Source organism: Anolis carolinensis, unplaced genomic scaffold (genome assembly GCF_035594765.1).
Source record: "Anolis carolinensis isolate JA03-04 unplaced genomic scaffold, rAnoCar3.1.pri scaffold_12, whole genome shotgun sequence".
Lineage (NCBI taxonomy): Eukaryota > Metazoa > Chordata > Lepidosauria > Squamata > Dactyloidae > Anolis > Anolis carolinensis.
Genome location: NW_026943823.1, coordinates 16,510,792 through 16,535,468, shown reverse-complemented (window position 1 = coordinate 16,535,468; position 24,677 = coordinate 16,510,792). Strand labels below are relative to the sequence as shown.

General features: G+C 40.3%; 1 protein-coding gene across 6 annotated transcripts in view; it reads left to right on the top strand.

Moving 5' to 3' along the window:
* lrch2 (leucine rich repeats and calponin homology domain containing 2) overlaps positions 1–24,677 on the top strand; it is a 52,328-nt gene that overhangs the window by 5,079 nt on the left and 22,572 nt on the right. For 3 of the 6 annotated variants that reach the window (XM_062963794.1, XM_008119631.3, XM_008119629.3), the window contains exons 2-13: positions 9,159–9,303; positions 11,268–11,394; positions 12,220–12,325; positions 12,434–12,570; positions 13,577–13,710; positions 15,021–15,108; positions 16,632–16,743; positions 19,347–19,444; positions 19,561–19,628; positions 20,104–20,208; positions 21,262–21,339; positions 23,442–23,510. In XM_062963794.1, the coding sequence (XP_062819864.1) occupies positions 9,159–9,303; positions 11,268–11,394; positions 12,220–12,325; positions 12,434–12,570; positions 13,577–13,710; positions 15,021–15,108; positions 16,632–16,743; positions 19,347–19,444; positions 19,561–19,628; positions 20,104–20,208; positions 21,262–21,339; positions 23,442–23,510 (1,267 nt within the window). The remainder of the gene's footprint in view (positions 1–9,158; positions 9,304–11,267; positions 11,395–12,219; positions 12,326–12,433; positions 12,571–13,576; positions 13,711–15,020; positions 15,109–16,631; positions 16,744–19,346; positions 19,445–19,560; positions 19,629–20,103; positions 20,209–21,261; positions 21,340–23,441; positions 23,511–24,677) is intronic. The other 3 variants (XM_008119632.3, XM_003226712.4, XM_008119630.3) reach the window with 2 other exon arrangements.

The following is a 24,677-nucleotide window of genomic DNA, read 5'->3' as shown; positions in this document are numbered from 1 at the left end:
GGATCGGATATTTGCATATCAATGACAGTTACATTAATGTTGAAATTGAGAGCTATTTAGGGAGGGATATTACCATACCAGTTTTATCATTCTGAGTTTAAAACTTTAGTATCTGCCCATTTTGGGTAAGTGTACTCTCATGAATACTTTTTCCCCCATCAGCTAAACATAGTTTCTCCATATGGATGTCAGCATGAAAATAACCTTGGAAATTTAACCCTAGTTTTAAGATCCTGTTTTGTTTTTATTCGAGTACTATGGTTTCCTTAGTTAAGCCAAGTAGAAAACTTTATTTATTTATTTTTTAAAAAGAAAACCTTGGATACCTTACTGTATGTTGAGATGGAAGGAAAGGGTGGTATTCAGGTTCATGTTGAATTGAGATACATCCTTCTGATTTGGGCCACCAATTCTGTCATTCTCGGGCGTGATAATTGAGGAGATGTGACACACATGTCCAGACAATAGGATGGGCATTTCTTTCCTCAGTTCTAGGACGTTCTGTATTTTTGGAGGACATTTATACTGAAAAACATTGTGAAGCTTTTGCCGTGTAGTACCGAGCAAGATGTGAAAGCATCAGCTTATTTTGTGGACAGTCTGACTGCCAGGGAAGTTCATGTTCTGTCCATGTTGCTGGTTTAACAAAAATAGCATGTGGTTTCCTGAAGCCTGCTTCTTTTTTGAAACAAGTTTTAAAACACTCATAATTGCAAAGAGAAACATCTAAATGTATGGGTAGTGCCTGCTTTTAAGGCATAAAAGAGCAAAATGTCTTTCACTTAAATGGTTCGTGGACTCCTGGAACAAAACAGTGAAATGTATTTTGATGCCTGTTTTGGATGTGGAACATGGGTTTCCCCTCCTTTTCTTTGTTTTTGGTATTATGCCAGATTTGAATGCTGCCGAGGAACTGCATTCAGATCCCTTGGAGCCTTGTATGGCAATATGGCAGCTGTGAGTCTTGAAATGCTCCTCTGTGCTCAAAGGCATTGGATTAGCGCTTGTCAATGTGGTCAGAGAAATGCACAGGAAACAATTTTATTGTTAGGTAATAATCTCATTCAGTGGTTTCGTGTGGAAGGTACATGGTGTGTGTGGTGAAGAGATAGGATAGATCAGAAATGGGCAACTCTTCCCAGGATGGGGGCCAACTGAACAGAATCACAACCAGGAGTGATGTACCATGGTTGCTTTGTATTGCTGTTGTTTTAAGTGATAAAAATAAATCACTTTGAGGAGGCCTGGAACTGGTAGGAGATGCCTTGCAGAATCCCTTAGCATAACTGCCATGGGATGGAGCTGTTGACCTTCAGCCATGCATGGGTTTAGAGAAACCCTGAAGCACAGTGCTCCTAGACATCACCCAAGATAACTAGTCCAAAAACGGTCATAGATGCTGTCAGAAACCACAAAGAATCCAGAAGAATTGAGAGGGGTTGCGCTTCCCTTGTTCTTCCATAGATCATCCATCTTTAGACTGCTTCTGTAACTCAGCTTTTAAATAAGGGATTTGTGTAGTAATCCCTGGCTGCTTTCATTCTGTGTAATCTTTCAGTTCTAGTTTAATAATGCAATCAAAACATTTCATACCATTTTAGACAAAACTGGAGGCCTATAAAAACGATTCTGCATATTTATCTTGGACTGCTCAGGGGCCTCGAAGTCATCTTCTTCCTTGGGAACAATTGAGGTGAATTAAGTCATGATCTGTTTGCATCTGCTGTAATCCCGGGCAATTGCTGTTACACAGCAAGGCTAGGCATTTTTATTTTTTTACATTTGGTATGAGATTTCTAAGATAATGTTTCTCCCAAGTGGTAAATAAACTAATAATCAAATAGAAGGATCATGAAAACAATTTCATTTCAAGCAAGCTATTTTGTCACAATAGCTAGAAACCACAGTTGCCAAGAGCAGCATGTAGCAACAAAATCATGAACTTATGCTCCTAATTAAATGCAGCCCAAGATAAAATCATATGTATGTCCTGGCTGAAAGTAGATGGGGGAGGAGGGCTGCTGTATCTTTGGAGCAGGGGGAGAAGCCCATAAATGTAGCCTCACTTCTTAAAACACTGCTCTCAATCATAGCTGCTAGCCTAACTATCTCCTGGCAGTCTCTTTTTCATTGTTATTTGCCATCAGCCTTTGAATGAGAGACCTTCATAAGTCTTACTCCACAGCAACCTTCTCACATTTTAGAAATTCATGTCTTCTATGGCTTCCTTGATTATTCAATCTGTTTACAATGGAGTCTTCTGCTTTTCTTATATCTCTTCTAACTTTATGGTCTTTTTACACACCCCTGTAGTTGATATCAGTATAATACTTCATACAGTATTATGAAGGTTTGAATGCCCAGTATTAGCTCTTTGATTTGGGGTTGGAAGCAAAGTAGTCTTCAGAGCAATTAGAATTTCTAGATGCTGTTATTATTTCCCATCCCTTCCTCAGAGCTTGCTTTTCTTGTTTAAGGCCATTATCCTGTCTGGAGAGGAAAAGACAGGCAGCCATGATAGCTGTTAAGTAGAATTTAATTTTTCTGGAGCCTTTGCCTATTAATTGGGCTTTCATGGGGCTCTTGATCAGATGAATAATGCTGCATTGAGTCTTGAAACTGCTCCTTTGACCCCAGGGCCCTGGCAGATTAAACTGCTCCATCGCCAGCCTCCTTGAGATCCTTGTTAGGTATAATCCCCTATGAGACCTTTAAGGCTGTCAGGACTGTCTCGGTCATGCTGTCATTATTCCACACTGGAGGAAAAAGGGAATCTATTCATCAACATTGCATGTGACTGTGCAGGAGTCCTACCTAATTTCCACCAAAAAAAACCAACAACGACCCTTAACCCAACCCATACTCATTGAAAACGGAACACATTTTTGCAATGTCTAGGATTTGGGAACATTAAGGTTAACTACAGCCAGACAAAACAAATTCTTTCCCAGAGAGGAAAAGGAGGTGTTTGTATGTGGTTCAACACTTATGACTGTGGTTTAGAGGAATCTGAACTGTTCCCTGATGGGGTTGAGAAAACACTCCCTGCATAATGGTAGTTTGGGTCATAGTGGACACTGAGATTATGTTCCGGTATCTTGAATGTGAGCTCAAGCAAGGAAACTACTGCTCCCTATTAGTAATAAGGAATTTGTTTTGTTCACACTTCATTGAATTTGCACTATCATGGTTTTGGTCATTGTAAAGTTTAAAGATTAATAGATGAGATGCACATAATGCAAAATAATCTGATCTCAAGGACTTCTCTTTTCTTGAGATTAGTTGCATTAGTGATAGGGTGCTTCAGACTAGTCTATCTCCCAGCCCCCTCCCAACTCTAATTACATAGAAACGTAAGCTCCATCCCTTAGCAACAAAGAAAAGATACATTCCCTTCTTTGGAAAGAATTAATGTTCCCCTCTGACATTGTCACTGAGCACTGCAGAAGTGACAGATGTTAACCATAATAGTGGAATATCTGCCCTTGTAGTGGATGACAATTCAAAGTCCTTTGGTTCGGTTCCTGGTTGGATGAGTCAGAAACTAAAGATGTAGGTGGAAGATTTCTCAGAGGTGAGCACTTCTCCTTCTTCAGGAATCAAACAATGGAGGATGTAATAAAACCTTAATGTTTACCTTGCATAGTCAACTATAAGTTAAGAATTTTAGACTACATTTTTAACCTGAAAACTTGGTTCAACCTATTCATAAGACAAGCCAATGATTTCCAATGCCTTACCTCTCCACCCCACGTATTGTGTGTGGTAACCCAAAAGCAACAGGAATCACCTGAAACTTAATCAGGAAAAAGACCCAGCCTTAATGTACTACTTCCTCCAACAAAATAAAGAACTAAGAATGCTGTGCATGTCACATACTGCAGTTTAATGGTTTAAGCTCCTTAGGTGTCACAGAAACTTGGTAGTGAAATCTGAATTCTCCACTAGCAAGTTATAACCTACATTTGTATCACAGGTTATACTTGTTTACAGCTAAAATGTCAGAATCTGGAAGTGACAGATAAAACTCCCTCTCGTGGCGCATGGCTCTCATCCCCTATTGAGGGCTGTCCATTTTTTTCCACCAGCCTCTTAAACAGATCTTTTATATTGTCAGTACCAAACGGAAGGAGCTTGGCCACTTGCCGGAACATTCTTCTGAACCAGTCGGGAAGAGCAAAAGGAATGGCCCCAAGGTGGGCAAACAGTGGGATGCGCATTGGCCTACTTTTCTGTAGCAGCCTCAAATATTTGATCTGAAGGGATCAAAGGAGACCCACATTGAAAGTGTATTGTAAAATGTTTCAGCTCATCTCACCTTACGCAGTTTGTTTCGTTCCACAGGGGACATGTCTGCGATCAGAAACAAGCCTTACACCAAAGCGGTGTTCAGGCTTTGATAAGAATTGTCAGGTCATATTCCTTGACTTAAGTAATGTGATATATTGACTTGAGCCCATAGCCACTCTTTTAGATAACACACAGTTTGGCAAGTTGTGGCTCCTGGTTTCTTAGCAGAAAACTCTCAAGGGCATTTTACTTTCATTCTGGGTTGTGCACAATGTTCACTGTAGCCATTATTAAACATCTTCCAGCATACAGAGCTAGTAATTTTACAGCACAGGAATCTTGTTATTATTACTGCCAGATTGCTCCGAGGTTATTCCTTGCAGCTCTTCATCTCCTGAATGTTAAGCTTAAATGGATTTATAAATCTAATCTCAGCGATTCATAGCATAGGCAACATGCAAAGAAATAAGTGAATGCTGCAGTTCGAATAAGAAGCTACTGAAGCTAATGGGGCTTGGGATTTGACAGGGCATCTTTGACATAATTCCATTTTTTGCACAGGCAAAGGAAACTTGAAATCCCTTTCCACTCAGGGAGTGTTGCTCACTTGCATGCAGCAGTTCTGTTTGAGCCAAAGGGCATTTTTAATTGTTAAACCTAGAGGTCATGCTGAAAGCATGTTCCGGATGTGTGCACTTCTTTTCGGTGCTTTGTACGGGTGTGCTTTATTGAAGAAAAGAATAGCAGTGCGGGCAAACGGAAGTATTGTTTCCTGTTGGTGCTCATGAATGTATTCAGTCATTGGGCCTAATGCTCAGAATCCTAGCAGCCGTGTCAGGCAGTCACACAGAAACTGCGAGGCTCTCCCTGGAAAGAGGAATGCAGTGTCTTATCTGTCTGAATACTTCTGCTTCCAGGTGACGTTAAGACAGTAAAACTCAAGGATTAAGAAAATTGTGGATTATAGCTGCCACAATGTGGAAGGGATTATGGTTTTGCGATTCGTTATAGAGTTGAAGAATCTCCATTTAAGGAGGAAGGCCAGATTGACAAACCCAGGGGGTTTCAGACAGCTGAATAGAGAGGGAAATGTTGCATACATATGTGTGCATGTGCATATTTTAGAGTGGTTTTTATTTTTACGACAGTGCTGTTTGTCACTTTAAAAACCTAAAGCCAGAATATACTCACCAACCTACTATGCATTTATGACAAATGTGGGATATCCAAGGATAGCCATTTTTATGCCCCTCCTCTCCAAATTCCCAGAGGATTTTGGTTTAAACACGAGTGCTGATGTTTGCCTGTTTTATAGGATTCTATCCTTGTAGTATTTGGGGCTCTGCCATGCGGTGATAGATTAAGTGTCTTTATCCATCTTCAGATCAGAATATGCAAGACTCTTAGCTGCTGCCTCTCCAGCCTCCAAAGCAGGGAAAGGTAGGAAAAGTTTGTATTACTTCCCTAGGCTTCGGAGCACAGGATGTTGCTCTTTGATGTCCAAGAAGACTCTTTCCCCATCTTTCGTAGCTTTACAAGATTTCCATTATCATTCTGTCTCTGGCGCAGGATGGATTGGAGATTGCTGAGTCAAAGATTTCACAATTCACTTCCTCACCTGTGATGCTTTTTTTTTTTTTACTACAGATACCCAGTGTAAAAAAAATATATCAGAAGAGAGATGTGAGATCATACTGTATCTCTGCTAAAAAAACCCTCTACAATGAAGATCCTTTTTACAAAGTCTTGGCATCTGCCCAGCTTCTGCTTTTCTGTATTTATCCTCAGCAACATTGACAATGGAAAGACTTCAGGTGCTCCCTAGTTTGTTAAAATGTTTTTGTCAAGTTTTGCAAGGCTTGCCAGAGCTACGGTAGTTATTTTGTTTCAGATGTGCATAAGATTTGGGGTTTTTTTTCAGAATAAAATATTTTCTTAAACATGTTGAACAATTCTTCTTTTTGAGATGTATCAACTTACCTTGTTGCAAGTTATTTCTGCCTCTTGATACATTTTGTTCACATAGTGCCCACAAAAACATTTACTTTGATACCTAAGGTATACTTATAGTTCAATATCCCATCTTCACCAGAGGCGATCCTGCGAAGCTGGAAATTTGGGAATGAAGAGAAAATGCTCTCTTGCTCCTGGTTGTTTTCCTTGAGCCTCTGGCATTCTGTAGTATGCAGTTCCCTGGACATTCAGCCATTATGTTTGATTGTTGTTGCTGGACCAGTTGTCTTCCTTGCATTTGTCTATTCTGCCCCCAGTGCCATGTGAGCCAACTACCAGCTGTAGCAGTGTATTTCACATATTCTTCATATATTATGCATTTTGCATTATTGCATTCCTTTGTCTGACTTGAATCTACTCTGGGTCTGCTGCCTATCCAAGTACCATTGGGTGATTGAGCCTCTGTTGCTGAAGAATATTGAAGAAAACAAATGTCTCGACTCCATACTGTTTTAAAGGCTTCCTTCCACTGTTATCACCTTTTCCTCCTTAGTAGAAAGACTTCAAATACAAGAGCTTTCCTTTTTAAAGGAGATCTTCCTGCCCAGGCCCATAGCCAGGATTTTGATTTTTTGGGGGGTGGGGGGGGGGGGGGTGGGTGGGTCTGAGTGAGAGAGGATCTACCCTAGCAAACCTTTTGTATTGTTATCCCAATACCCCCATGCATATGGGATATATTGAGCATGGTGATCAGATCATGATATGAATAAACATAGTTTAAATAGTACCAGTAAGGCCTTCTCATGGACAACCCTGAGAATTTGGGGGGGGGGGGGGGCTGAAGCCCTTCAAGCCTCCCCGCCACATGCCTGCTCCTGCCCCATTGAATGTTTTCTTCTGCTCTTTTGTGCTTAAATGTCCTTCTTCAAATGTACTCAGTATGCCCTTTGTGCTGTGACTGTATTGTCCATGATAATTTAAAATAGTCTTCTAAAATTGGGGTTTCTTTTTTAACCTGTTCCTAGTCTCCTTGGGAACAGTGCAGCTGAATAAAACCTATGAAATATTGATGAGGTGGGTGGAGATCATAAGGATTATGATTATTGAATAAGATTGTAAAAATACTACTCGAAATTGCATTTTAATTAGGCAATTATTCTATGACATCTGCTATTTTTGTACAGCCCCTCCCTCACAGATGGTCTCTAATTCTGTACAAGGCTGTGATTTTTGTCATGTGAAACAGAGGCGTACTGATCCCGTTAGCTTCTCTTTTTTAACTACTGGAATGAAGTAACAGAAATAATCTGCATTGTAGGCTTTACAGACAGGGAAGGAAAAGCCGCAACTTTGGGAAGTATTAATCAGCCTTAAGGGGTTCGCTTGCATGTTTATCTCCTCATGTGACAGAGAGATGAAGCCAAGGATGCCATTCTCTTTTTCCAGCATGGAAAAGTTAGTGTTTCACTCTGCTGGATACCATCGTTCTTGCTTCCCCTTCCTCCGAAAAGGTCTATTAAACCAGAAGACATAACTGAGGATGTCTCTGTAAATTGAAAATGAATCATTTTAAAGGCTGTGAACTACTGTGTCTCTTCATAGACGCCGTGGGTGTTTTATGGCTTAGCTTCATTGGCACAGAGATGGCAAAGATGTCTTATCCCAGTAATAGAATGGCTTCCTAAATGATGAGTGTCACATATGCAGCATTGCCATTGTACACAACACTTTGCATAGTCTTATAAATAAAAAAGAATAGGTCCCTGCCCCAAAAGGGGCATGGTAACAGATGTGCCCACATAATTTCATCTAATAGGGGTTTGGTTCAGAAGGAAGAGTTAGAAGATTGTCTAGATCAGAAATTGGCAGTGTTCTCTCTCCAGAAATTCGTAAGATAAAGCCTCCCATCATTGCTGATGGGAGTTGTATTCTATAGGAAGAACTATAGAAGTTCCAGTTGTCTATTCATCATCTGAAGACTTCATGAGAAATGTTGATTGCCTTCCCTTGTAAGAAGAATTCAACTTGTGTTAGATCAGACAAGAACTCCCATTATTTTCCTTTCTGTTCTCTCTGGGCCTGCCAAGAAGAATAAATGGCTGTGGGAGACCATTGGACCTTCTTTTGACCTCTCTGGTTGAAGTATGCTTTTTCTTAGATGCCTCTTATTTCCTCCTTCATTGCTCTAGATTAGATTACAGACAGTCCACAAGTTGTAAACAAGAGAGATTTTGTAAGTTTGCTTGTGAATTGAATTCATATGTAAGTAAGAACTGGTACATTTTTAAAGTGTAACTCCAGCCAAATATATATATAGTTTAACTTTGGATCACATAGAGAAGGGTGAACCATCCCTGTGATACTTATTTTTCGATCTGTGCCCCCGTTCAGAAGATTTCACCTCACTCTCTGTTCCTGTAATTTGGATTTTGGAAAAATTGGCTTGTTGTGGAAACAAGGATTGGGGATAAAGCGTCATTTGAGACACATTTTTCCTGTGATAATAACTGTTTCAGCAGTTAATTTCCCATCATTTCACTTCCTGTTGTCTCGCCCCCATTCTTAGCTATGAGTCGTAAGTTGGATGTTTGTAACTTGGGGACTGCCTGTATCTGGCATTCCAAATGTTTTTTAATTCAACTTCCGAAAACCCCAGTCAACATACGCAACGGTAAGGAGTTCTGGGAGTTGTAGTTTTCAACAATTGGAGGGAATAAGCCTCCCCACTCTTGTTCTAAACCCTGGTAAGTGCTATGCAAATGTAGCTATTCCCTCAAATCTTTGTTTGTTTGTGAAAAGTACCAAATTGCAAGATGATAATGCTCAAAGGTTTTGTTGCCTTTTAAAGAAAAGCAAATTTATTATGCAAAGACTGAGCTTTTGGAAACATTATCCCACCTTGCTTCTCTTTTTAGATCTTTCCAAGAACAGATTTACTGAGATTCCTCCTGAGGTCTGGCAGTTTGCACCGCTGGAGACGTTGAACTTGTATCACAACTGCATCAAATCCATCCCCGAAGCCATTAAAAACCTGCAAATGTTAACATATCTCAACATCAGGTTGGTAATCGCTTTCGTGCAACACATGCATAATTGCTTGGCATTGGAAGTAGCTCTCCAAATTGCGAGAACGTCAGCTTTCTCCCTCCTCCTTCGGGAAGACTACACAACTATTTCTCAGTCTATAGCTCAAAGGCCAAAACCCTTAAGTTACGTCTGCTCTAATTTTTTTCCTGGTATTCCCTTTTTCAGATTGTGATCTTTGAAACGCTAAGGTAAAGGCTTGCCATTCTATGCCTTTCTGCTTCTAGCAGTTAAACTAATGCAGAAAGAGCTTTGCTGATCTTGCATGCCTTTGGAGAGAATGGCTGGGCTGATTGGCAAGATTGGCAAAACGATGATGTTTCCTGAAAGGAAGCAATGTTAGTGTGCACTGTGTTTGAGTGTGTTGCGTCCACTTCCTTTCTTGTAGACTATGGAAAGATTTGGCCATGATCCTTTGCTACATGGGTGTAAAAATCCCAAATACATGTTGCTTGTGAGGAATGGAAATATACATAAAAGTATGTTTTCTCCTATTCCAAAGAGTAGGGGAAACTGTTCTCTGTGGAGCAACCTGCTGATGTGCAAACTGCCCAGTATCCTGTCTGAACTGGCTTTTGTAAACTGAGTGTATATGAGTCATGCTTTTGTTTATAACTGCATCTTTGACCGATTTTCCTTCTAATTCTACACATCAGGATTGTTGCAACCTATTTAAGACTGGTTGACCAGTGCCAATAACAAAGATTATTGAAGAATAGCTGTCTTTTTGTTTCTTGGGGGTCTCATTTCACATCAGGGAGTTTTCTATACTCAAACCTGGAAAAGAAGTAGAGTGATAAATGTACATGTGAGGGGAGAGTTTGGTGTGGGAGGAGAGGCTGTACTCTCTCTAGTTTCATAAGCAATGAGAAAATGGCTGTTCATTTTATTCTCAAAGGAAAGGAGAAAGAATCATGGGCTGAAATGACAAATATCTGTGTTTAATCCTTTAGGGAACATTTCTTAACACCTAAGGAGAGCTTATGACATTAGAGAGAACTTCTGACCTCAAGAGCTGTTCAGTGGTGGAATTCTCTGCCTCAGAATCTGGTGGAAGCTCCTTCTTTAGAGGCTTTTAAGCAGAGGCTAGATGGCCATGTGTTGGGAGGGATCAGATTGTGTTTTTCCTGTCTGGCAGAAGGAGGTTGGACTGGATGGCCCCTGGCATTTCTTCCAATTCTAGGATTCTATGATTCCATGACATGTCCTTCAGATGATTTCAAGTAAAGATAAATTGTGACTGGAGCACACTAGAGTGATGACAGATTATTTCATTCTAGGTCCCTTTAAACACAAATATCTCGAGATATCTTTTAGAAACATCAAAAATAGGTGACATTCCTTGTGTCTAAGAAGTCTAAGATTGCCTGATCTTAGACTTCAGAGGCTTTATAGCTATTGTTGAAACTCACTATTGCTGAAACTCAACATATACAGAATCCCTCCACTCGTGTCATCAGTGTGCTTGAAGGAAGGAGCTACATTAAATGTACTATATATACAGTATATTTTTTAATATTCAATTTTTTATAGGTCAGCAGATCTGATCTGGTTTTGTGAAACCCTCTCGTATTGTGCCTAATGAGCTGAAGAGATAATATGTAAATTTCTGAGAGGAATAAATTTACTGGATCAGCTAAAGTGTTCACATAAATTACCATTCTGTTTTCCCAACTCTTCACCACAAATTTGGGATGAATGTGTGACATGAAATTACAGGCCAAGACCTGTTTGCGTTGACTTTTTTTTTTTTTGCCTTAATGTCAGTTTAGGATGAAAATAGCAGTTAGGACATTTTTATCATCTTACAGCTGTTGCCCAGCTCTAAAAGTTTTACATTTAAGTGGGAGTATTATTGTCTCAAGGGACTTCACGCAGCCTGAATATTATCCCAAGCTGAATAGCTCTAGTTCACCACCTATCTTCTTTCCCCTCTCTAGTCGGAACCTTTTGTCGACGTTGCCCAAATACTTGTTTGATCTGCCACTTAAAGTTTTAGTGGTCAGCAATAATAAGCTTGTGTCTATTCCCGAGGAAATTGGCAAGTTGAGAGACTTAATGGAGTTGGTGAGTACATCGGTACAATCGTTGTTTTCATTTTAAATTTCATCCCCAGTCATCTAGTATAAGTCCAACTAAATCCAGGAGAAAATAATTGACATTACTCTATCCCCATCTTATCTTAAACCAAGTATTTCAGGTACTTTCCTAAATAAGAAACTTGATAGAATTTGGTAAGTCCCTGGAAGTGATGCTTTGAAATTCACAAAGAACCTTTCCAGCTCAGAAGAATATTTATTTCTTGTCTGTTATATGGTCACTTTGGTAGATCTTTGATGCAGGGGTTTGATCAATGTTTCCAACATTTGGAAATAATATATATATTTAAAATAATCCCATCTGGGGAGGAGGGGCTTCCATCTTGTATTAGGATATCCATTCTTTCCATTACATTACGTAACAAAATTTGAAAAATGTTCTGTTCCTGGTTTGAAATTGTTATCTCCTGTTTAATTGTGCAGTACTTGCTTTGAAAGTAATTGTTCTACTCCAGAAACTTTGTTATTGTGGTTGCCACAAACTAGGTTGAATTGGTTGAGACCCAATGAGATATTAATTGAAAAAACTATAGCAAAATGTGCTTCAGGATGTCCTACAAAAACAAAGTTTTGCAGTTCAATAAACTGTTACCATGTTTTTATGATAGAACCACGCAGGAAATGACATAACTCAGGAACAAAAATCGTGTTGCATAGTGTTATTAAATATCAGGGTTATGATCATCCTCTTAGAATGCTATCTTTTCTTAAAAGCTGAAATGTTAAGCTGCTCCTCTGCTTCACAGTTCAGTCGAACTCTCTGGTCTTTTGACTCGCAGTCTCTTTTGTTTAGGATATCAGCTGCAATGAAATCCAGGTACTTCCCCAGCAAATAGGAAAACTACAGTCACTAAAAGAATTAAACTTGAGGAGAAATAATCTTCACATTCTACCTGATGGTAGGCTGCCATCCCCCCCCCCCCCCCCCATCTTCTTCCAGTCTCCTGAAGTACTGTATTCCATTATATCTAACTCACTCTGTGGATTTTCTTTTTTCTTGCTGACAGAATTAGGAGATCTTCCCTTGGTCAAGTTAGACTTCTCTTGTAATAAAATTGCAGAGATACCAGTCTGTTATAGGAAGCTACGTCACTTGCAAGTAATAATTTTGGATAACAATCCAATGCAGATGCCGCCGGCTCAGGTTTGTAAAACCCTTTCATTTTCCTCTGTTTAGGGAGAAGGAGAGGGTTGCAGCAGATACTTATTTAGCCAACCGCCTGTGGCTAAAACTCACTTGCAGAAGCATCTTTTCTGCTCGACTGCCTCCTAGAACTTAAATGGCTATGTCTGTAATGAAGTTGGCCTGAGGCTAGCTCTATCTTGGGAGCAGTGAGCTGGCCATATTCTGGAGTGACTTTGGCAGTGCTTTGTAAATACAGAGAAAAGAACCACCTTCACTGGTCACCAAAGCTGATGTATCTCATGAGCCTTCTTCAGCTGTCTTAAGAGTACCCTATTTACTCTAATTTAATGCTCACCTTTTTTGGCTAAATTATCTTGCCAAAATTCGGGTGCGAGTTAGAGTTGCGTCATACGATTATCTTAGTGCTGAGCCAAAGCAAAAGGAGAAGCTACTTCTGGAGCTCCTCTTTGAAGGACATCATCTCTTAATTTAATGGCCACGACTCAGTGTTATACAATTCTGGGATTTGTAGTTTGGTGAGGCATCAGCATTCTTTGGCAGAGAAGGCTCGATACCATGTCAAACTACAATCCATAAGATTCCATAGCACTGAACCAAGACAATTAAAGTGGATTCATTCTACGCATAGATGCATTCCTAGGTTTTCCTTTCTGTTGTTGGAAGCTTTGGTGTTCTAACATTTGATTTTAAAGAAGGAATTCTAAGCAGGCAGCAACTGTAATGAATGTTCACCTTTTTAGAACAAATTACAAAACACAACTTTTTTGGCTCAATTGTGAAGAGTGCAATTTTTGCAGCTGCGCATAACATTCACCAGCAAATGCTTCTTTTGGTTTCAGGGTTTTGAACATTGAGGTGCACCTTAGATTCAGTGTTGCATTAGAATCGCCTAAATATGGTAATTTCTGGGTAGAGGCTAATGTAGTAAATGAAGGTGGATTCAGAATGTTGCCGTGAATGAATTCCTTGCTAAGTCTGTGTGGTTTTAATGTCTTCTTAACAGATCTGTCTAAAGGGCAAAGTACACATCTTTAAATTCCTCAGCATTCAGGCCTGCCTCAGAATGGATAAGAAGCCAGATTCTCTGGATTTGCCCTCTTTGGGCAAGAGAATTCCCTCTCAGCCACTCACAGACAGGTAAGGCTTTGAAATTCATCCCCTTAATACTTAATCCCCAGAACGCTGAGATATTGTATTGCTTCAGTTCTAAGATACACTTTTTCCTCTCTAAAAATGGGGTGCTTCTTTGAATCGACGGTGTATCTTTTTTTGTTGTTGTTGGTACTGAAATTGGGGTGCGCCTTACAATCGATAGCATCTTACAATGGAAGAAATACAGTATATTTTGTCACTGTAAGAACGAGGGCTCACATTTTCCTTAAATTGCTCACCTTTCTCATCTCCAGTGTGTCATTAAATATTACCCAAAGTCTCTTCCCCTCCCCCCCCCCTTAAATACAAAGCAGAACTGTTTCCCACAGTCTGTCATCTGCTGTCTATACAAGTTTCATTATTATCCTTCGTTGATACCTTATTAAAGTCCAAAGCAGTGCTTCACATTTAAACACTTTTTCATGATATCATTTGAGATAAGTTATGGACTGTTATGGAATGGGTTTCGTCCCAGCTTTTATCTTGCTGCTGCTGATTAAATCACAGGTTGAAAAACAAATCTGTATTTCCAGTGATCTGTTTTTCTTTTGGGCCGATGTGATTTGGTCCACAGCATATGAGTTGTTGCAAGATAACCCTGAGGTCCTCTGGGTTTTACATTGACTCCGTCCATCCAGAATCTGACTGGCGACCATCACCCAGAGGACCCCCTTTTCATCAGCCCTAAAAGAAGACTGTGGAAGGAGAAAGAGATCCCATAGCAGCTAAATCAGCTGGAATTTAAGATGCAGCTTAAGACCCATCTTTTTTGGCAGAAGGCAACCCAGTCAGTTTTAAGATGTGAATTTTAATCTGCATTTCATCAGTGAATTTTAACTTGTATTATGTTGTATGTTTTTTAATAGTATTTTATCTCCTGTTTTAATTATGTACCCTGCCTCAAGCCACATTTATTATTGTTATTGTTATGTTATATTGTTGTTATAAACTCTAAGGCAAGTGGAATAAAGGGCAAAGCAGAGCACAGACAAAGAGAGCAGGCAGTCTTACCATTCCTGATACTGATACAGGGTGCAGAATGCTTGCAATTTGGCATGAAACATAGAAGCTTGGCTATGAAATTGCGATGAAAGCAAAACGAACCTTTTGGGGGACTGATTGCATCATTGGAGGAGTAAAGGTTCTAAGTTACCTTCTTTTTCAGATTTTATAGGCAGAACTAGTGAAGCTAGCTCTCTGTCTCATCTTGCTTCCAGAGAGAAGGTGCTCCATGCTTCAGAAGACTAAAGTTTGCTCACTTGTATTTGCCATAAAGTGGCTCTTCTTTCTTACAGTATAGAAGATTTCTATCCAAACAAAAACCACGGCCCAGACTCTGGCATTGGCAGCGATAATGGAGATAAAAGATTATCCACCACAGAAGTAAGTCTGCCGTTTTCTAGAATTGCTCAGCAGGAAAGAGGTTGGAGAGGATAAGCACCTTTTCTCTGTTTGTTTTGTGCAGGTTTTTCTAATGCTCTGCTTGAGGTCTCTTAATGTCGACGGGGGAAATCGTACTTTGGTTATAATACTCATTCTATACTTGATGTTATCAAATATAATTTTGGGATAGCTATGAGGTACAGTGAAACAGCTGGTGTGCATTGTGGTCCATACTTTGCCTTCATAGCTTCATTCTGAGGCATTGCTCTTACAGTTTTTTAAGATCAAATCCGGGGGTGCCGTGGTTTTGGCTAGATGGATAGTTTTAAAATTTATTTTAAGGGTTTTGACTGTTTATTTTTAATACTGTTTAATTCTATGTTAATGTTTGTATATTTTTAGGTTTTAAATTCTATTGTATTGGTTTGATTGTGAACCACTTTGAGTTTCTTCTTAAGAGAGATAATGTGGGATAATAATAATATCAGATAAACAATCCCTCCATTGCGGTAAAGCCAGTGAAGCTGCTTTGAGTCTCTTTTTTCAGAGAGGTAACGCAGAATACAAATTAATAATAATAATCTGTCCAACTAGATAAACAATCACTTCGTTGAAGTAAATTTAGTGAAGCAGTTTGAGTCTCTTTTTAGAGACACTTCCCAAGAGTCTAGGACTGTGTGATGTATCGGTGAATAATGCATGCAGATTCCAGTAGGATGGTCTTTTGCAGCTGACAGATGGTAATTTTGTCAGCGCAATGGTTTTTAAGTGCAAGCAAAGGTCTTCAGGCACTGCACCTAGTGGGCCAATCACCACTGGGTGATCAAATTATTATTATTATTATTATTAATAATAATAATAATAATACCCGTATTTACTCGAGTTTAATGCGCCATCGGATCTAACACATACCTCAGTTTTCAAAATCCTGAAACCCAAAATGGTATTTACCATATTACGTGAATCTAATGCACACCCTAATTTTGGGAAGGTAATTTAGTCCAAAAAAGTGAGCATTGGAATCGAGTAAATACAGTAGTAATAATAATAATTTGTTAAACCAGATAAACCATCCCTCAATTGCAGTAAAGTTAGAGAAACCATTTCTCTTTTAGAGAAATAAAGCAGGATACAAATTAGTAGTAGTAGTAGTAGTAATAATAATTTGTTAGACTAGATAAACAATCCCTCTATTATGGTAAAGTCAGTGAAGCCTGACATTAAATCCATATCTGACAGGTTAAATGAAATCACTCTGATGGATTTGTGCAAGCACAACCTAATCACCTTGGTCTTTTGTGAATATGCTTCTGGAGTTTCTCAATTAGTTGAACCCATTTTTTGGCTTGGCAGCAAAATGTTACGAGAGTAATGCCTGCCTTTTCAGAATGTAGGCCTCTCATCCAGAATTGTCCCGCCCTGGTTTCTTTCCAGTGACGGCCGGGAAGAGTGTTTTGTGCTGCAAGGTTTAGTGGAAAGAACGAGTACAATATGCAGGTGATGCTCTTGACTGCTTTTTTCAGCCCTCTGATGATGACACAATCAGCCTTCACTCTCAGGTCTCAGAATCAACTCGGGAGCAGACCCACAGAAATGACAATCAGCTAATAGGAAACAAACCAGAGTTGCATAAAGGTACGCCTGTTCCTCAGGAAAGTAGACTTGTTTTATACATCCAAACTGTCGGGTTTGGGTTTATTTTACCCTCTGGTCTTTTTGTGGCGAGCCGGTATCAGAAGCCAGGCTTTTGATTGCTGAAAGTGAACGTCTTTAGTCTCTTCAAAGCCATGCCAGAGTTGTTATTGTAAACTATTGTAAATATCAGGATTTAAGGCACAGCTGAAGAGCCATCTCTTCCAGCAAGCCGACCCAGTCAACTCTGAATCATACATTTTGGATTTGCATGCTATCGTCGCTATATGTTGTGCTTGGTGTACGTTAAAAAAATAATGGTGTGTTTTGATATATGCCTTTTATGTTGATATGTTTTGATTTTATTGTACCCACCTCGAGCCATTAGGAGAGACAAATAACAAATAAAATATATTATTACATTAGGGTTGGGTAGGTCTGGGATGAAGAATTGTCAAAGACAGAACGCCACAAGATAAAAGATAACAAAGTTTATTGGAGTTACAGAACCAAAAATGCCCGTAAAAGACAAGGGCTAGGCAAACACTGGCCTTAAAAGTAAAAAGAGACAAGAAAAACGTTCAAAAGATAAACCGGATTAAACCGGAGTTTAATCCGGGTTAAATCAAAACAGCTTGCTTCAGCCTGGGAATAAACAAACAGAAGCTGGTGAACAAAAAGTTCAAAGGAATGCAACTAATTGGCAGCAGATGCTTCTCTGCTGCCAAGAGCTATGTTTCAGTAACTTAGAGGTTACTCCTCCACACAGCAGGCAATTTCCCAATACAAACACAGCAGACGAGGGCAGAAGCAGTCAGCGAAGTCCCAATCCGTTCCGAAGGTCGTAAGGCAGATGCAGACATTTGTAGTTCACCAGTTCCAACGATAGACACAGGTAGGAGAATCCGAGGCCGTAGTCAGTCAGTCCGTAAGTCCAGAGTAAGCAGATGGCGTCCGTCAAGAAGACGACGGAAGGTCAAAGCTATTAAGATTAAGCAGAAGTTGCACAACAAAACCCCACACAATTCCTCCCGCCGTCTGAGCCCAATGTCCAGGATAACTTACGTAGTCAGCAAACGAATCACACCCGTCTTCAGGAAAACTTCCCACACAGATCCCAAGCGTTCGTCCAGATTACCTTGCCCAATGCAATTTGCTATTGCTCCCAAACCCCATTTTATGCCAGTTACAAGTCCTCATCGCTATCAGCTGTTCTCCTTAGCCCGGGCGTTTCCTCATCACTTTCCTCATCAGAACTGGAACACCTTTGACTACGCCCCACAGCATCCCCAGCTGTGGATCCCGTCCCATCCCTCCAGCTTGTCCACGGGTCTAATCCTGAAGGTCCCCAATCGCCTTCCATACTATCATTGCCAGTGGCACCCAAATCCTCTCTTACACGAGTCCATTCCATGTCATCCTCTTCCGAGCTAACCATCTCTTCCTCCATTCTCTCAGTAAACCCCTCAAAAGAATCCTCGTCAGATGGTTCTGCAAAGATATCTCGCAGCCGCTTCCTTTCTCGCTCCTCGAGAGTATCTGACTCTCGAGGAGTCTTACGCCCACGTCTCCCAGTAGTAGAGCCATGAGGCTCAACCATAACAAGAATAGTGTAGAAAAATCTGGAAAAAATCACCCAGTTTTTTCCTTGGTGGAAGAATGGCTTATAGAAACTTTTTATTCATTATTCTAAAAAAAATTAAGTTTATATGCTTCCTTCCCCAAAATTACTTTTTAAAAAGCTTTGCAGGAGGAGGGAAAACTATATGAGACAATATAGAGTCTGATCGTTGCAGTTCCTTGTGTTGGTTTTCTTTTCTCAGTTCTTTATATGAGAATGAGTGCTTTGTGTTTGCTTGATACTATTCAGAACCAGAAGCAAAATACATCTCTTTATTTTACAAATTGGGTGATATTTTTTGACCTGTCCTAAATAAACTGACAAAATCAACGGGTCCAAGGCTTGAACATGTGTTTGAAGCATGTCTGTGAGTGTCTAGCTGTTGTTGTACTTAGCACCCATTTTGCTTTGAGAGTAGAACCAAGATGCGCCTGAAAGCAGAAAGGAGCAGAGGAATGTAACTCGAACAGAGTTTACTTTTGCAACCATTGGCTCCCTAGGACTGGCATTGCAGCCACAGATTTTCCTGTCTGGGGCAGAAGTGTTGGGGGAGAGGAGTACAGTCAGCCAGTAAATACTTAACAAAATTATTAAGGATGTCTATAATAATTTAATTAGGAATGCATGACCCATCATTTGTGGCTAAATGTTACCTCCTACCAGCCCTTTTGGGGGGAGAATAAGGGCCATGCTACCAGGAGGCTGTGAGTTTGATTTTCTGGGGAATTCTCTGTTTTAAATGTCATTTTATTTGTTTGTTTGTTTAGATATGTAATACATTTTATTTATGACCCGCCTCTCCTAATGACTTGAGGCGGGAAGAAAGGTGGGATATAAATAAAGGTAATAATAATAATGGTGGTGGTGATGATGGGGATTGCAGCCTAGCAAAGTCTGCAGAAAAACAAGTCCTTCCTCTTTGGTCAATTACCTCGAATCCTTTTCTTTCTTTCTCCCACTGGTTGTGCTGCTGTGATCCCATTAGATCCTGATGTGTGTGATTACCTTGACCCCAGCTCAGAGGACGTGGCGTCTTGTGACCAAGGAGAGCTGCCAAGAGGGCCATCGATCTCTTATATCAAGGTAGCAATGCTATAAAGTATATTCAATATCTTAACAGTTCTGTTCTTTGAAAAAGCTGTGCAGTGTGATAATGGAACTTCTGTGCTCTTTTACTTCCCTTTATCCTGATGTGAAAGGATCGAGGGAAGCAGGCGGAGAAATCCCCGAAAACTGAATCAGGCGAAGACTGGGGAGATGAAAAGAGGTGTGTACCCCTCTGATTGCATTCACAGAGGAGTCTTTGTTGCTATTTAATACTGCCTGAGTTAGGGGTTTTGCAAGGATAAACATTAGAAATACTCATTGTTTGGTTTTGGATTTTAAGAAAAGACACCAAGTTTGGTCCATATCCCTTTTTGGTTGGGGTCACAGTGCTCTTTGGATGTTGTTGGACTGCAGTAACCATCATCCCAGGGCCATTCACCCCCAAACCCTCCCAGTATTTTCTGTTCGTCTTTGGTGTGGGGTGGGGGTGCCTGTGTGCCAAGTTTGGTCCAGATCCATTGTTGGCGGGAGTCACAGTTCACTCTGGAAGTGGGGGCCATCTTGGAAAATACATAGAAACATAGATAGATTTAAACATATTTTCATATGGCTAGAAGTCATTGGGGGTGTTGTAGCTCTTCCATAGCTGTGTTGTTTCCTGCTATCAAAATACATTTTGTGTCACTTCTTCATAGGGTTCAGAAAGAACAGGTATTGACAGAGGAAGATGACGAATTGAAGGAAGTGACTGATCTAAGGAAAATAGCTGCTCAGCTCCTGCAACAGGAACAAAAGAACAGGTATTTGGCCCCTGGATCACAACAGTAGGGAAAGCTCTCTATGCGTGTTGCATCCAAATATGGGCATGGTTTTTTTAAAAAATGTAGCAAAATGACTAATGTGTACTTATGTGTGGGGTCTGATATTGGCCCACCCGAACAGAGTCTTTTTTCTCTTTTTTAACACCTGTGTCATTTGTCCACCTTAAAATAGGTAAGTAGTGCAAAACTAGGTGGATTGAAAGGAATTGCCTTAGCCATTTGAGCTGTGCATACATTCTCAATTTTTAAATATGGCTTGATTACCTGTAATTGAAATAAGCTTTAGCATTTAGAAGGCTGATGTCAACATAGCCATGTTTCAACATTGGAAAGGAGGTCCTAAAGAAGAAGAAGCAGGCCATGTTTCCTTCTGCCCTGGAGACTATGATTCAATGGAGCCATGGGTTCAAATGGCAGGAAAGGAGATTCCACCTGACCATAAGAAGAACTGCTCTACAGGGGCTTCTTTGAAGACTTTTAAAAAGAGGGTGTTATGCTTTTCCTGCCTGGCAGAAAGAAAGGGGGCTACACTCCATCACCATCTGTCTAGAGGGATTGGATGGTGTCCTTCCTGGCAGAAGGTGGTTGGACTTGATGGCCCTTGGGGATCCCTTCCAACTCTAGGATTCATTGATTATGTAGCTCTATTTCTCCATGAACCTACTAATGCCTGTGAGACTGGGAGGCCATCTGTTCGGGATGCTTTGATTGTGCCTTTCCTGGGAGAAGGGAGGGTGGACTGGGTGGTCCTTGGAGATCCCTTCCATCTCTATGGTTCTATGATTCTATGACTTGGAGTGTACCTTTAAAAAACCTGGATGTCCAAATCTTGCAAACATACCTGCAAAACAAGAAACCCTACAAGGCACAGGTGGACCGTGAGGCATGTTTTCTTTCTAACCCTATTTATTCTCTTCTCTTACCTGTCCTTCCTTCTCACTGTACTAATGGCTTCCCTGTCCTCTCCTGTCGACCTTTTACTGCTTCCTTCCTCCGCCTTTGGGTTTTGGTGTGCATGAAATGCGAACTCAGACGAAGGCCCTTAAGCTATAGGACTTCGTTCAGTGAAAAGCTTTTCCAGAGGACCAGGGTTGCGGGACGCGCTTCCAGGTATTTGGCGTTTATGGCGTGTTCATGTTGAAAACAAAAGGGTTGCCTGCACCGTTTTTGCATTCAAGAGGAGGGGGTCAAAGTATGAGGAAATGTGAAATTCTGAGGAAGTCAAATATAAGAAGAGTCATAAACAATAACTACTCCCCTTCCAGAACCTTTGACTTGTTAATGTTTTATTTTTAAAGTATTTGTATAACCACCTTTGTACAGGGAAAAAAAAATTCAGGGAGAGGTTTCCCCCAAAAATTTGATAACCAAATATCAATTCATAGAATAGACCTAATTTTATCAATAGCCCAAGAGAGAAATAGTTACATTCTTGAGAGAACACATCTCTAACAATCTCTAGGTGCTTCAGTACTATTCTCTGTTCAGTTTCCCACCAAAGATGTGCTGGAGGACCAAGAGATTCCTAGAGATGCATTCTCTTTAGAAATCACTGCATCTGTGAATCTGTGGTCATTTTCCAATGGCAGTCCAGATGGAGGACTTCGAGTTTCCTAGAGAGAGCATTGTAATTGAATCCGCAAAAGCCAAGCCTACAAATGTGGAGGGCAGACTGCTTTCATATCTTCCAAAACCTTTTGAGACTAGTCGTGCATTTCGTGTCAGAAGCAACTGTTCACTTTCTGTTGGTATTTTATGCACACATTAAATTCCCTGCTTTGAGGGAAAGGCTTCTTTGTTTGTTTCAAAAACATAAAAGGTGATAATAGTGCTGGCCTATGCTTGGGTGAGGAGTAAACTCTCTTCCATGCCTTTGGCATCTCATTTGATTCACAGACCTTTCTTTTTAATCCAGAGGCAGCTTTGAGTCACTTTTGTAGAGAGAGAAAGTGAGGTATAAATAATAAATAAACATAATAATAATGATGATGATGATGACGTCCCGGTGGTGATCGGCACATTGGGTGCCGTGCCAAGAGCCGGCATTTGGAAACAATAGACATTGACAAAATCATGATTGCCAACTGCAAAAGGCTACCCTACTTGGATCTGCACACATCATCCAAAAATATATCACACAGTCCTAGACACTTGGTAAGTGTTTGACTTGTGATTTTGTGATACGAAATCCAGCATGTCTATCTTGTTTGCTGTGTCATAAAATAAAATAATAATAGCTGCTTCTAGAGGCATCCAGGGAAACACTTCACTCTCTCTGTACTGTTTAACATCACAAACTACCCTTTTTTGAAAGAGCTGGAAGCGTACCTCAGCCTCTGTCCCTCCTCTGATTTGAAAGTGACTTCTAGTCCTGCTGCAGTGGCCCATCCGCAGAAGCACAATGTTGGTTGTTGGCTAACATCTCCAGGCAGCCATTCATAGGAAACACTGTTCTCTTCAGTGGTATCAAGATACATATATCTCTATTCAGTATGGGAATGCTGGATGTGTTTAGGCACATATTCCATACCTAGATGTGTCCTGAGGTTAGAGAGGAGGGCTGTGTATGTCAACAGCAGGAGAGGATGCAGTTCCAAGAGAACTCCAGAGAGGACTTTGCTTCCTGTTTTTTCCCCTCTTTTTCTTCTTGTTTCCTGTTCTGAGCCTTGATTTCTCTCTGTCCTTGTTCTGATCTTTGTGTGCTCTTTGCTGTCTTCCTCTCAAGTGCTCTGACTTTGTTTCATGGCGCTTGCCCTTCCCTTTTGGCCCTGGAGGAACCGGCCTCAAAGAGGGGAAGAACCATTGAAAGTAGCATAAGGGCAAGTTTAGAACATCTTTCCTTCACCTTTCAGCTGTTACGTCCAGGCTGTGTGAGGATAAGGGGAGTTGTAGTTCTGTATATTGAAAGGCAAAGATTCGCATGGATAATCTTCAGCCCTCCAGGTGTTTAGTACTTCAGCTCCAGAATTCCTGGTCATTGATCAAGCTGGAAATAGGGGCTTCTGGTAGTCAGAGAACCAAACAACTGGAGGACCGCAAGTTGAAGACTACAAGTGTATAAGGTGTATAAGATTCAGGTGGATAAGATCCCAGACACTTTGCCAGAGGTTTCAGTGGAAATAAAATTAAACTATTCTAATGCTGTTCAGCATATTCCTGTCTGCTGTTTTGTTGACATCAATGATCTGTTTGTATGTTTTGTTTTTTTCCAGGCTGCTGAATCACTCCTCCTCCTCGAGTGCAAGAAATAGGCCAAAACAGATGGTGGAATCAGAAAAAAGGTAGCCATGACCCTCATTTTCTTTTCCTTCTTTCTTGAAAGCTCTCCTTTACCTCCAAAGAGCTACTGATTCTAGAATTTGTGGCTGAAGGAAGTGCCCTTGAGAGTAAGGATTTTTAAGACGCTGTTTCCCAAATGAAATGTTTTGAAGGACACTTTAAGGAAGGCGTCTCTGGAATGAAATCTTGCTGAATTCTTTAGCTGAATTCTTGCTCACTTAATGTTTTGGCTAATTGCTGGGAAGTCTTTTGCTTCTGAATACTTGAGAAACCAGCTGGTCTCAATGTTAATCTTTAGAAGGGCTAATTATTGACAAGAAAACATTTCTAGGAATTTATGAACAATAAGTCATGGCATGGAAGCAAATCATGCCTAAACTGCTTTGACTTAAAGCCATGGTTTCTTAATCAGTAGCCATCAGAAGTTTTTTCAGGAAAGAAATAATTATAAATAATCTCTATTATTATCTTCTATATATATAAAAGAGTGATGGCATCACGGCAATTCACAAAACAACAAAAGTACAGGCCCCCCAACCTCAAAATTTGACAACACAACCCATAATCCACGCCTCAAGGTTGATACAACAAAAAGAAAAGAAAAATAAAGTCCTAATTAGAGGGAGAGCAATAATTTTTTCTATCCAATTGCTGCCAGTTTAGAGGGCTAATCTCTGCCCACTTGGTTGCCTAGCAACCAAGGGACAGCCAGGTTTCAGTTAGGGGACAGGCGGATGTAGGCCTCACTTAGACTTCTTCCACAGATTATCTAATTTGCACTGGATTATATGGCAGTGTAGACTCAAGGCCCTTCCACACAGCTATATAACCCATTTATAATCTTATATTATCTGCTTTGCACTGGATTATCTTGATTCCGCACTACCATATAATCCACTTCAGTGTGCATTTTATACAGCTGTGAAGAAGGGGCCTCAGATAATCCAGTTCTGAGCAGATAATATAAGATTAGAAATATACAGTAGAGTCTCACTTATCCAACGTAAACTGGCCGGCAGGATAAGTGAATATGTTGGATAATAAAAAGGGATTCAGGAAAAGCCAATTAAACATCAAATTAGGTAATCGTTATACAAATTAAGCACCAAAACATCATATAATACAACAAATTTGACAGAAAAAGTAGTTCCATGCGCAGTAATGCTATG